This window comes from Siphateles boraxobius, unplaced genomic scaffold (genome assembly GCF_051911475.1).
Source record: "Siphateles boraxobius isolate OS27281-9 unplaced genomic scaffold, OSU_SipBor_1 48, whole genome shotgun sequence".
NCBI classification, from domain to species: Eukaryota; Metazoa; Chordata; class Actinopteri; order Cypriniformes; family Leuciscidae; genus Siphateles; species Siphateles boraxobius.
The window spans coordinates 6769711-6783682 of record NW_027509119.1 but is presented as its reverse complement, the minus strand read 5'-3'; the positions used below and the strand labels follow the sequence as shown (position 1 = coordinate 6783682).

The window sequence follows — 13972 nt, the reverse complement described above, 5'->3', positions numbered from 1 at the left end:
TTGGGTTGTTCCATAGATATATACACTAGATGTCGCCTTGGGGTTCTAAGCATGCGTCAAAACCGCCGCCATCTTGGAACAGGGGTCTTGTCATAGGAAGTAGCTAGGTAACGCTGCTATCTCCGCCTGTACTTCCAATTCATGGATCATGCCGTACTTTTGTGCTGCGTATCGATGTTCACACGAACGAAATCTAAAAACCAGACGTCAAGGGATTACATTTCACAAGAATGTGAAATCGTGTACAATTTTTTTTTTAAATTTCTCTGGACTCAATGATAAATACATGTCTGACAAATGTTGGAACGAACCAAAAAAAAAAAAAACTAGAAAATCACATTCATGATGATTTATGGTGATTTTATTAGGAGGGGTTCCCCTGTTCCATGATGGCGGCTCTATAGACCCCTTTTCAGTTAGTAATCATGGTGACGTTTTTCTGTGGGTGGAGCTTAGGTGGTTGCAGAACGATCCCTCTGGCCGCTTCCCTAACGTTAGTTTGCAATTTTTGTTAGCTTGTTTTTTAACAATGACTGGAGAAAATCCGATTTTATCTTAATGTGCAAGGTCACTCACTGTCCAGGACCGCGATTGTTATTTGCAAAAGTTAATTTTAACAGACGGAACCAGATTGGCCGACCCTTACACGCTCAGGCAATGGATGGACGATCTGACAGGATTAACGTTAATGCTAGGCTCAGTCCTACACCTATTCGATAGAGAAACCGAGCGTAAAGACAAACTGAGGGCATATAAATCTTTAGATGCCTATAACTATGTGCTGAATGGTCATGTACAAGACTTGTGTGGTACGATCCGCAGTTCTGCCTAGCCAGCGCCAAGAAGACGACAATGTAAAGAGTGAGTGACATTATGGTGCAATTTTAATGATGTGAATATTTTCTAGAAATATAAAATTCCAGATACAGCATATTCATTTTTCATTGATTCTTGCACCCAACAACACAACAAGATGACATTTAATAATAATAATAATAATTTAAGCTCCTTATTATGCAGCCGAATCTGTGCTGGTTTGCATTGGCCGCCTGCAGTTTTCCCTTTGTTTTGCCTCCAGCTAGCGCCGTGACGTAACTGTGATGTCGGCTCGAAATTGGTCTATTGACGCATTCGTTCCAATGAACCGCCGTATCCAAGGCGACATCTAGTGTATATATCTATGGGGTTGTTCCACCAAGTATCGAATGTAAAAGCAGATATAGGATATGGGTCACAAGAAGATGAAGTCAATCGGAATTGGGCATCAAGCCCTGCAGTGTAAATGCAGCTAAGAGTAGTTACTCGGTATCAGTAGTTAGTTAGACTGAAATTTGAAAGTGACTCGTATAACACCTGGTGTTCCTGCTGTTCTTCACTGAACGCCTCAAGGATGACTGAGACAAAGAGGGTCAGTATCACAAACGTAATGAAGATGACACAAGTGGAAATGATGAGAGCGCCGAGCACAGGATCAGATTCCATCACCTGTGGAGATAAAGCAAAAGCTTTTTGGTAACACTTAACAATAAGGAATCATTTGGTAACATTAATGCAGTAAATAACAATGAGAAATATATTTTACAGCATTTGTTACTAAAAATGTTCTTCGTGTTTGTTCAAAGTGCATTAACTGTTAACAGATAGGGTACAACTTTTGATCTTAAAACTATATTATTAAACATTAACTAAGATTAATAAATGTTGTAGAAGAATTGTTGGTTAACTAAAGTGTTACCAGCTTTTCTGTTACTTTCCCAGTCTTGGCCTGTAAATCATTTTACATACCTCATTATAATTGAACAAGCCAAACTGCAAACTGAAGATTGTCTTGAACGCATCTGACAACGTTTTGTACGAGTACAGCTTCCATCCAAATATTAGATTGCACTATATCGAAAACAAATAAATGGTATTAAACCTTTTTAAAAAATGACTGAAATGCACCCAAAATGGAAGTCTATGGCGCAGCCATTCAACTTCAATTGTAAATTGCTCCTGTCAAATGATAGTTTTTGGCTTTTTAAAATATAAAATCTTTAAAGGAGCAAATAGAAATTGTCTGTGGTAATGTGGCTGCTTAGAGCCAAAAGGTGTCTTGCTGTTTTTCAATGTTAAAATACTGTAATGAGCCTATTATACCAAAACAGTATTTTAAAGTCACCATGAAATCAAAATTGACAATTCTTATTTTTCATTTTCTCTGATGATGTATTTTCTGGTGTGGGCGGGACAACCTGTCACTCACATGAGACTGACCAATAGCAAAATTAAACCATTCAAACAAACCGATCAATTCCCCATGGACAAAATCATGTCCTGCCCTACATTTTTTTCTCATTTAAGAAACTGTTTCACTTGGTTATACATCCCAATAGGACACCCCATACATCCCAGACTACCACAACTTCTGTTTCATGTTGACTTTAAACTGTTATTGACAGTAAAAAGTTGTTACCCCTTACAGAGAGAGAATAGGCCAAGAGGATAATGAAGATAACCACAATGAAACTGGACATTTCGTTCCATGCCCGCTGCAGTGAGGAGGTGATGAGGTGTAGTTTAGGGTTGAGTCTCAGCAGATGCCAGAGCTTCACACAGGCCAGAAGAACCAAGAAAGCCATGAGATATCCCAGTGTAGCATCTATGACAGCTGTGTCATGGAAAGTGGGAAACCTAAAAGACAGGAATAGCATTTTTACCACGTTCAGTTCACCCATCCATTCTCCAAACCTGTAGGGTCGTTGGATGTTCAATTCATGCTCATATCAAAACATTCAAAAGAAAAGATCTACTTACTGATCTTTGTGTTTCTGGTAGTATTCAATGTCTTGGTCTCCCTGCACTGTTCTCTTGATGAACACTGATAGTGAACTCCAACTTAAAATGATGATGGCCAGGTCTAACAGATTCCACTTGTTTTTGAAATATGCCCATTTCTGCCGCTTCAACAGCTTTCCCTGTTCAACCACAAATGTGAATGGTTTAATATGAGCATTGCAGTTTAAGGAACGGTTCAACCAAAAGTTCAATTTCTATCATTATTTACTTAAGTACTTCTTTATTCTATAAAACAAAAGAAGGAGATGTTTAGTACGGGTGCAACGGTACACATAAGTCACAGTTCGGTGCGTACTTCAGTTTTGGGGTCACAGTTCGATACAAGTATGGTACAACAGGAAAAAGCAACAAATCCTCAACGCTAGGTTTCTTTTCATTTATTTTGAACAGACAGTAGTGCAAATTACATTTTGATCCACCAAGCATTTAGTCCCCCCTAAAGTAGTCTGTACAGTTCTGCCTCCTTTAGTGTATTAAGCACTAAGCAGTAAACATAATGCTCTCTTGCATAGGTTATATTTTTTTTAAGGCTGATAAAAAACAAAAGTTGTTTGGTCACTGAAAAGCATCTCTTGTGTTATAAAAGCACAGAATAATTAGAATAATTTTTCTATTTCACGGAAAGATGGAAGGTGAAAAAGAGCCTCCTTCACCTTTCCAAGAGGAGACAGTGAAGCGGAACAAGATACTTCCCATTTCCAGGACACACATATTTCATCACTTCATGGACTGTAGTAGTGAGACTTCCACGACATAAATCATTATAACAGCGGAAGCAACTTTGTCGTTTATTGTCATACAGATAAGTGTAAGACAGCATTAGAAACTGTAAAGGGTCTATTTGGTTACACTTTATATTACGACCCGCAAACAACTGCATAAGTAAACAGAAATTACAGTGTACGTTTCTGTAATTATAGTGTACCTCCGTGTAGGTATAAGGGAACAATATGTTAAGTTTTGGGTAATAAAGGGGTACAACCAGATATACAAGCAAATTGTTTATAATGTAATTATTTTAAAACTAACAGGTACCTATTCTGTTAATAAATTCAGAATTGGTGATTGTTTATTGTTACACTTGTTTTAATAAATGTTTTTGGTTTAATTGTGCTACTGTTCTTTTACAACTATTTTAGAAATTTGTTGATAATGCTAATGGTGAAGCTAGCTTTGTCTGTTTCAGCATACTGGTTTAATGTTGTATTTACCCTGTAAATACACAGAACAAGCGCCACTTTAATTTACAGCCCGCAGGAGTCACACTTATCCTGTAAATACACAGTTGAAACGGGTAACAAACACTACTTGTAACAATACGAAACAACACTATTTGCACAGTAATTACAGAGAAAGGTACTCTTATTAAGAAACCAAAACAAAAAAAAACAAAAAAACGTTTTAATTACACAGTATATTTGCCCTGACATTTAAGTGTCATTGCAATACAATGTGATACGGTAAGTACTAAGTACTACATGGTACGTTCTAAATTAAAATCATAGCAGAAACTATTTTTTTTGGCTTAATGTTAAGTAGTTTAGTAAGAAAAGCCAATTAATTATTTATCATACTGTGCTTACATACAGCCATATATATTTATTTATTTATATATATATATATATATATATATATATATATATATATATATATATATATATATATACACGTTTAATTTACAACCCACTGATGTCAAAATTACCCTGTAACTACATTGCACAAGAACATATTTTGCCAGAAATGTGATAAAAAAAATTTATATACAACAGACGTACAATTTTTGCCTGGAATATACTAACAGAATAGGTACCTGTTAGTTTTAAAATAATTTGCTTGTATATCTGGTTGTACCCCCTTTATTACCCAAAACTTAACATATTGTTCCCTTATACCAACACAGAAGTACACTATAATTACAGAAACGTACACCGTAATTTTGGTTTACTTACGCAGTTGTTTGCGGGTCGTAATATAAAGTGTTACCGTCTATTTTTATTTGTGCACACTCACAATAAAAACTCACACTCACAAAAGATTGTGCTTTTGCAAAATAAAGAAATCAAATAGATGCCACTTTCTGCCATTCCAGTTTCCTTTCTGTGAAGTTTGTGGAGCACGTCACAAAAATGAATTGAAACTCAGCGTATAGGCTACTAGCAAGGTCTTGCGTGCCATCTGAACTCTTGTTTTGGATTGTTGCAGAGATCATCACTTCTTCTAATGCTTTTTCCTGTTTTGGCGGTTAGCAAACAGTGTTGCATTACCACGTGCACCCCCTTCTGGATTGGAGTGTGGATCGCCTGGGACTGACTGTATTCGTCGTCTGACTGCATGCACTGAACCGTGAAGTCCGTACCATGACGGTTTGGGACGAATACATGTACCGTTACACCCCTAATGTTTAGACATGATCTTCAAGCTACTCTTTTCTATATAAAGAAAATGATTGGTCAGTCAAGTTCCAAAAATAATAAAAAAGGAATCCAAAAAGCTCATATCCACTACATTCCAAATTGTTTGTTCCTTGCGAAAAGCTGATGAATGGATTAAGATGAGTTGAAATACAGTGCTGAGTCAGAAAGTCTACTTTTATGGTTTCTTTTTATCAGTTTGGGAGCTTGACAGTCCCTGGTCATGCTTCACTTTTATTATATTTGAAAAGAGTTGCGTGAACATTCTGATCTTGTGTTCTGCAAAATAAAGCTTATTTATTGGCATTGATGGTTCCATGAAGAACCTTTAACATCCATAGAACATTTCCATTGCACAAAAGGTTCTTTATAGTGAAAAAAGATTCTTTAGTTTATTAAAATGTTCTACACATTTAGAAAAAAAGAGTTATTTTAAGAACTGATTGCTGAAATGTTCTTTGGTTAACTTAAAATGGTTCTTAAATGACATTCGCTATTAAAACCCCCTTTTGGAACCTGTATTTTTACTGAGGAAAGAAAGTCATGTGGGATTGGAAAAACTTGAGGGTGAGCAATCTATTCCTTTAAAATTTCAATGAAATTATGCTTTCAGAGAGCTGACCTGCAAAAACATGTAGTAGATGATGAAGAGGAAGTAAAAGACCTGAGACGCCATGAGAACCGATTGAAAGCCACCTGTGGACTGGTAGAGACGGACACTCTGCACCACGCTGCGAAACTGAAATGCGCCTGAAAAAGAAGAAATGTCAGCTCAGCTTTGCAGTAAACCAATGATGGTTTTATATATATATATGGGAATGATTGTTGTTTTTCCTTACCCACTGCAGTGCTCTCCAGTATCAGCGTGACAATGCAGAACAGGTTGACATTAGCGTTGTACACTGTAAACTCTGTAAAAACCGCCCTTGTGTACACATCCAACCAGGTGGAGTCAAATAGATATTGAAGCTTCCTGTTGGTTGAAGGGAGGAATGCCATTAGGATAGTATGCATAAAATAAACCCTTGTGAAAAAGAAGTATACTTTTAAACAGAGTATTTATTATGTCAATAATAGACTTTAAAAGAATATACTTAAGTGTAAATGGAATGGAATGTTTTTCAGACACGTAACTACATGCAACTCAATAAAAAAAATATTATCTTACATTTATATTAAATTCATTTAGCTAAACCTTAGAGTGCTTTTTAGACCCACTCAAGTAGGGCTTAATTACATCATTATATGTAGGCACGGTTTCACAGACAGGGTTTAGATTAAGCCAGGATTAGATCTTAGTTCAATTAGGACATTTAAGTAGCTTTTATAAACATGCCTTAGAAAGGGACAAAAAACATTACTAATGTGCATCTTGAAACAAAACGGGCACTGACATGTTTTAAGAAATGTCAGGGCTTTAAAGCTTTAAATTTTTCTGTAATAATTATTTCTATTATCCCAATTCGGTGTGCAGAGTCACCTAATAGTGAGCTCTCGGCTGCATCCAAAATCCCATACTTCCCTACTATATAGTAGGCAAAAAACAGTATGTGAAAAAAGAAGTATGTCCGAATTCACAGAACTCATAAAAGAGTAGGAAAAAAGTACCCGAATGACCTACTACTTCCGGCGAGATTCTGAAGTGTGCATATGATGGAGGCCACAGGAGTGGCTATATGAATGACACTGGCGCTGGTGAGTCATGATAATAACAACATGGTGAATGTATTCTTTGGGATGTGCTGGGATAGACTTTACAGGGTGATTGACTCATGCATTGTCAGTACATGATCTTGACCTAAAATGAATTTACTTCCTGATGGAAATAACATCACAACATTTATTTCCATCAAGAGCTGCATCAATTTTGGTCAACATCTTGTAATGACAATGCAAGAGTCCAGCACTCTGTAAAGTCTCCTCCAGCACATCCCAAAGACTTTCAATGAATTTATGGTCTGGACTCAGATGGGCCAATTCATGTGTGTAAATGATTCTTCATGCTCCTCACAACCATTCTTTCACTTTTCTTTGAGCCTGATGAATCTTGACATTGTCATCCTGGAATATGGCCATGATGTGTCTTCCTACATGGTTGTTTAAGAAATGAAAAGCTACACACTCCATCAGTTAGGGTTAAAAAACTGTTTCCAAACATAACATGCTAGAAACGTAATAATCAATGCAATAATGATCCAGTCATAGACTCTGAAGCATTTGCTGAAATCCAAACAGCAACTTTTTTTTTGGCGGGGCAGTGTATTCAACATACTTTTTTAGTGGTCGTGAAGCACTTACTTATTCAAAACAAGTACCTACTCAAGAGAGTATGCGATTTCGGACGCAGCAACTTGTCAGATTACTCACCTGCTCGCGTTTTGCTGGTCAGAACCGAGGTCCATAACATAGCCTCCTCCTCTATAAAGTGCAATCATACCCCAAACGGGGACTGCTTTGAGCGTGGACTGGCTTTGGTACTGCCAAGCTGTGACGGTGTCCTCAGAGCCATTTACAAAATTCAACTCTTCCCAGCCTGGACCGTAAGAGCCCATGTCCTCATTTTCCCAAGAGTAAGGGGCATTGCAGTGGGGAACAGCGTGACGCATGGACTTAGCAATCTTACAAGAGTCTCTCGTCACCCTAACTTGACGAAGACGAGCACCGCCGACAAGTTTTGAATTTCCATCCGTTATAAAGCCTTGGAAATGAAAATGAAATAGTCATTAAACACATCAGTCAATAATGTTGCTATTTACTGGAGCTCAATGGGTTTAAACTAAATCTCTCGGTAACCTCCTGATAGATAGTTTTTTCACTACTATTTTAATAGTATGGGAAGAAAATTTTATGGGAAGTTTTAAGATCTGATGGCCCAGAACTCCTTTAAATACAAATTAAAGACGATTGTTGTGCACTGAGATATTCTTGACAAATCAAGATATTGGAACTACCTGGATATTTTCCAAACAGGTTACTAAGAAGTACACTATTAGCCCAGGAGAACACATCATTGTGGTTCATACTGTCTGAAATGCCATAGCTGAAGCTCTGCCGGATGTGCTGTGAGAGGTAGAACCCATTTTCATCTCGCTGACCATACGCCACCAAGAGCAGCATCCACAAGAACCCCAGGAAAACTGCAAAAGAAACACAGGTCTGTGCATAATCGTTCTTTTACATAGTCATTGGCTGAAAGGGAACAGTTGATTTTTCCTACCTAAAATCTCCATGATGAGCGCCCGTGCTTTCTGCTGTTTGACCATGTTTCTCTTAATCTTTTCAATATCACTGGAAGGTGGAGGCTCATAGAAGCTTTGTGTACAATCCCTCTTAGCAAGTCGCACTCCATTGAACCCATCTATTGAAGAGATCGTGATTGAAAGTAACAAATCACAAAGATCTGATTGGGCCCTTTAAAAATAATAGGAGAGACATTCCCTTACGAAAAACAAGTGCACTTTACCATAATTTTAGAAATAATATTATTACGGGAATAATATCCTTTAAAAGAGGATTTCATAATTATTAGAATATTATTATTAAATTATTTCATAAGTACTATTGTCTAATTTAGAAATCTAGAACTTTACAATTTTTCTGAAGAGACTCGATCGCTTTATATGATGAACAGATTGAATTTAGTCTTTAACTCGTATATAAACTGTTCATCATAAAAAGCGATGAAGTCATTTCAGAAAATTTGGACTAAACTGCTCTATTCATATGGATTAGTTTTACGATCTCTTTATGAACTTTTTGAAGCGTCAAAGTTGCGTAGCTGTCAATGGAGGGACAGAAAGCTCTCAGATTTCATCAAAATATCTTAATTTGGGTTCTTAAGATGAACGAAAGTCTTATGGGTTTGGAACAACATGAGGTTGAGTGATTAATGACAGAATTCACATTTTTGGGTGAACTTTTAAGATTTAAAGGGCAACAACTTCATATTTAACACACTTAAGCTAATTTCTTTCCACAATGGTTGGCTTTTTGATCCGCATACCTGATCTCCAATTACCTGAGCAAGTGGTTGTTTTCTTACTTAAAGAGTCAACAAGTTCTGCATCCTCAAAATTGATTTTCTTCACCACCAATGCAAAGAAAATTGCCAAACAAAACACCTGCCAAATGAAACGCACAATAACATAGTAAAAAACAACATAACTGTGAATACAATACAAATATTTAGCATTTAGACTGCAGCTTTTTACTTTTACGGGCTGGGTAAAGAAGAGGCTCTCAGTGAAGGACATCGCAATGGTGATTATCCAACTGATCGAGCGATCCTTTCCATATTTCAGTCCATACAACATGGTAAAGTATCCTGATATCACACTTGTGGCTGCCACAAGAAGCCAACCCACATACACAAACCACCAGGGGAGACCCTTCCTGCTGCCGCTGTCTTTTTTGGGGCTCAAGCTACAGGTCCGCGGCTCAATGAGGGGTCCGGAGGAATAGAGACTCTCCAGCAGTTTCTTCATGCTCTGGATCTGCAGTAAAACCTGGCTGTAACACCCAGGCCTAAAAAAGCCTGAAGGCCCCAGCAGCTTCACTTCTCCCTCCAAGTTTTCAAGTTGTTTGGACAGATGATGGCTATAGGCCCAGAAAACGGAGGAGGTTTGGTTTTTGTGTATGACGTGCTGTTGTTCGATGAGATTCTGCAGCTCTGACAGTAAAGTGCTGATATCTGCCTCATCCGGTTTCTTCTGTGTTTTCAGGACGGGGCATCTCATGGCATTCCCAAACAAGTATGTGATTCTCTGTATGTCCTAATGAAAAAACGGTTACACTTTATTTTAAGGAGTCCTTGTTACAGTGTAATAATACATTTAAGTACTAATAATACTTAACTACATTTAATTAGGGTTAGTTGGTTATTATAATTATTTCTAATTTACTGTTATTTCTATAGCAAGTACATGTAAGATGTGTAAAATAAAGTCTTACCGAAAAATTATAAAATATGTACATTTTGGCTAAATAATGCGGCAATAAACACACCCATATGTTGGTTTGAGGTCATTGATTTTTTAAAATTACTTTTATTCAGTATGTACACTCTTGAAAATAAAGGTTCCAAAAGGGCGTTTTTGATGCCATAAAAGAACCAGTTTTGGTTCCCCAATGTTCCCCTTTAAGTGAACAGTTCTAAAAATAACCATTTTGCTTTGTGTGAAGAACATTTTATTAACCTAAAGAACCGTTTTCCACAATAAAGAACCTTTTGTGCAATGTAAAGGTTCCAGATGTTAAAGGTTCTTCATAGAACCATCAATAACCTTTATTAATTAAGAGTGTAGGTACATGAATACAGTGTTGATGGCATATACCAAAGTACTATCATCACTAGCTGAATTTCTGAAACATACTGTACTTTTTGTTAAAAACAAAAATAATGTACATAATTAATTAAACATGGAGGACTTACATTGATAAGGAAATCTACTGTTAAATTGTTCTCAACAAGTGGAGAGAAGGTCTCATACGGGATCTCTTTCTCCATCTGAGGAGGCTCAGGCTGCTTATGTGCCTTTCTTTTCTTTGTCTTCTTTTTTCGGGGACGTGAGTGTCTGAAGATTCCCACAATTAGTAGGTTCACGGGGAACACAATAAAGGAGCTCTGGATGCCAATTATCACCTGACTCCAGGTCAGTTTAATCTGGCCTTTGGATAAAAGAGAATCCAAACACCCACCAAACATCAGTTTTGACTTGAGCTGTCAATGAATGCAAATGTTCAAATATTTATTATTAATTTCTTTTGAATTTACCTTTTAAAAACTGACGTCATTCAAAGACACGACAACAGTATTGTAGCAAGACAAGTGAATTTGAATAGACTTTACAAAAATTGGATTTAGATGTTAATAAATTGTTTATTTCCATGCTATTGAACACAAGTAGGACTATTATCTAATTATGTTATGGTAACAGTATTTCGATAGTTCACTTTAGACATTCTACTGAGGGTTAGTAGACGTGTAGTTGCTAATTAATCGAAGTTAGCTGATATGTAGTTGTAGAATTTTTATAGTGGACTACTGAAATAAAGTATAACCAATACTTTTTGAATCATACCCATATCCATTGTCTGCTCAGAGGGGTCTGTGGGAATCCCGTAGAACATGATACTGGTCAACATGGAGCAGAGCAGCACTGAGAAACAGCACGACACACGCTGTACACGGGTGAAGTTACTGCTGGGGGGTCGGCTGACCACAGAGTACCAGATGTGGCCGTCACAGAAGTCTGTTGTTGTCTTCATGAAGAACAAATTGCTGCAAAAAAGAAAGTCTTTGAGTTGGATTTTCAAATCTACTTATTTGAAAAGCTGCACTGCGAAATAGTGAACTCACCTGAAGCCTTTCATGTCCATCTCTGATGCAATGGGAAACACTCTTTCAACAGTGCAATCATCTATATCAACAGCCAGCCACGTGCTGCACAAGAAGTGCCACTTCTGCTCAGTCTGCAGGTCTTCAACCATCACTGAGTTAACATACCTGAGAAATATAAAATACATTTTTCTAACACATGCTGGGCCTTGGTGGAAAAAGAAGTGCACTTAATTGTATTGAATGTGCACTTGTAGCGCACTATACATTTTAAAAGTATTATAAAACTGTACTTGCAGATAATAATTTTAATTATAGTGCACTTACAGAGAGTTTACTTGATTCTCTCTTTAAAACAATTTTAAAGTATGCTTTTAATGTTGAATAAAACGTTTTACTTTAAGGTGCATTTAAAATCATTGTTGCTTTAAAGAAGTACCCTTATTTTAATGTGTTCACTAACATAAAAGTACTACTTTAAAGTTAATATATTTCAAATATACTAAATTGCATCATTACAAATGTGTAATTGCAAATATAACATTCAGGTTTTAAAATAAATTACATGAAAGCCCCCCTGTGGTAAAAATCAAGCGTTTAATGTTGTATGTCTATGTGGTTGTTTTTAATATGCTTTAAGACAAACCATGTGCAAATTCATGTCAACACCATTGCTGAGTATTTTCTCCTTAAAACGGCAGTGAATCAAAGACAGTCTCAAAACGCGGTTTGAAATCGCTGGTGTTTCTGACATCATAAACTACCTTGTAACGAATTTGTCATGATTCTGCCTTCATGTCTTTGATTTCTCCAGTCTTGTGGCAGGATCATGGCAGACCCATGTTTTGTGTTCAAGCGCATGGCCAATTATTTGGGCCATGTGCTTGTGTTGTCTCGTCACGTTACCCCGCCCCCTTGTTATCCCCGTCTTGTCATTATTGCCTAGTCAGTTTCACCTGTCCTCGTCATTAGTGTTCCCTATATAATCCCCTTGTGTTTGCTGTCCTGTGCGGTTCATTGTTTGACATTGTCATACGTTGTGTGAGTCTTGCCGTAAGTGATCTGTTTAAAGTCTTGTCATCTAGAAGTGTCTGCTCCTGTCGTAATTGTTACTTGTCGTATAATAAATCCTGTTAAAGTCATTTGCTGTCTGCGCTTGGGTTCGTCTGCTATCCACATGACAGAGGAACAGTCCGGGGAATAGTGGCAACAGGGGAAACAGCACGGGGACTAGTGGCGACAACAACACAAGCACATGGCCCAAATAATTGGCCATGCACTTGAACACAAAACATGGGTCTGCCATGATCCTGCCACAAGACTGGAGAAATCAAAGACATGAAGGCAGAATCAGGTCAACGTGTGATCGTCAAAGAGTGGATCTCTGAGCTGAGTGAGTGAGTGGAGGCGGGGCTCATTTGCATATTAATTGAACCACATATGCTTAATAAGGCAAGGGTGTAGAGTTACATTCAAACTATTTTAAGGCATGAAGAATTTTTTTCAAGGAAAAAACATTTAAATATGTCTTTTTGGTGATCAAAGATTTGTTTTTAGGGATCAAATTATTGACTACAAGGGGACTTTAAAGTGTCATAAATGCTTGCCAGTACATTGTGCAGTACACTAACCATATTTGAAGGACAATAGAAGTGATTATAAAATGACATATAAAGATGTACTTAAGTCCTGCTTAAGTGAGTCAAAAACACTGAAGTCCAGATAATTGTATATAATATAAATTTACACTATAATACATTTTCATTGAATTGCAATTAACATGCAATTAAGTGTCTTAAAACTTTATTGTCGTGAAATTTCTATGGATACTGCAACGGTCACAAAATTAAATCACACTGTCTTTTTAAAAAATATATTTGAACATATAATGCATAAAAAATGTAAAAGTGTGCAACCTACTCCACTTTAATGCAATCCTGAATATTTAAAGTTTGCGTTCTTTTAATTCAGCTAAAAAAGGTCACGCTGTAGCGTATCAGTCTTCTATTGGTCATACGTCTTCACGTGATATGAATTTGCAGTGCAAACTTGGACTTAGGAACTCAGCGGAAAAAAAAATGTTTGCGTTTCTTTTCTACCGCATTCTTTAGGACACGTGAAGGTGACTAGACAATGACTGTAGGACTGGGTGAACTGTTCTATTAACACCATTTTACCAAGCAGGATGATCTCCTGAGTTGTCATGCCACAGTCTGATGCTCTGCAACTCTCCCAATGGGAAGGCGGTGGTCAGTAAGAACAGGTCCACTCCTCCCCTTTCAAACACTGGCTTATCGGGGTCAGTGAGGTGATGGGGCTCACATTCTCCCTCTGCACCTTGTAGAGTCACTATGACCTGAAGTGACAATGCAGAGTTGGTATGTAA

General features: G+C 37.2%; 1 protein-coding gene across 1 annotated transcript in view; it reads right to left on the bottom strand.

Annotated features, from left to right (window-relative positions):
• Positions 1–13972, bottom strand: part of pkd1l2b (polycystic kidney disease 1 like 2b) — a 31306-nt gene that overhangs the window by 835 nt on the left and 16499 nt on the right. The window contains exons 19-33 of the mRNA XM_077201807.1: positions 13764–13942; positions 11608–11754; positions 11330–11529; positions 10681–10916; positions 9461–10021; positions 9268–9370; positions 8467–8607; positions 8201–8386; positions 7617–7947; positions 6089–6222; positions 5872–5999; positions 2797–2957; positions 2463–2673; positions 1786–1887; positions 1354–1485 (exon numbers count right to left, since the gene is read on the bottom strand). Coding sequence (XP_077057922.1) covers positions 1354–1485; positions 1786–1887; positions 2463–2673; positions 2797–2957; positions 5872–5999; positions 6089–6222; positions 7617–7947; positions 8201–8386; positions 8467–8607; positions 9268–9370; positions 9461–10021; positions 10681–10916; positions 11330–11529; positions 11608–11754; positions 13764–13942 — 2952 coding nt within the window. The remainder of the gene's footprint in view (positions 1–1353; positions 1486–1785; positions 1888–2462; positions 2674–2796; positions 2958–5871; positions 6000–6088; positions 6223–7616; positions 7948–8200; positions 8387–8466; positions 8608–9267; positions 9371–9460; positions 10022–10680; positions 10917–11329; positions 11530–11607; positions 11755–13763; positions 13943–13972) is intronic.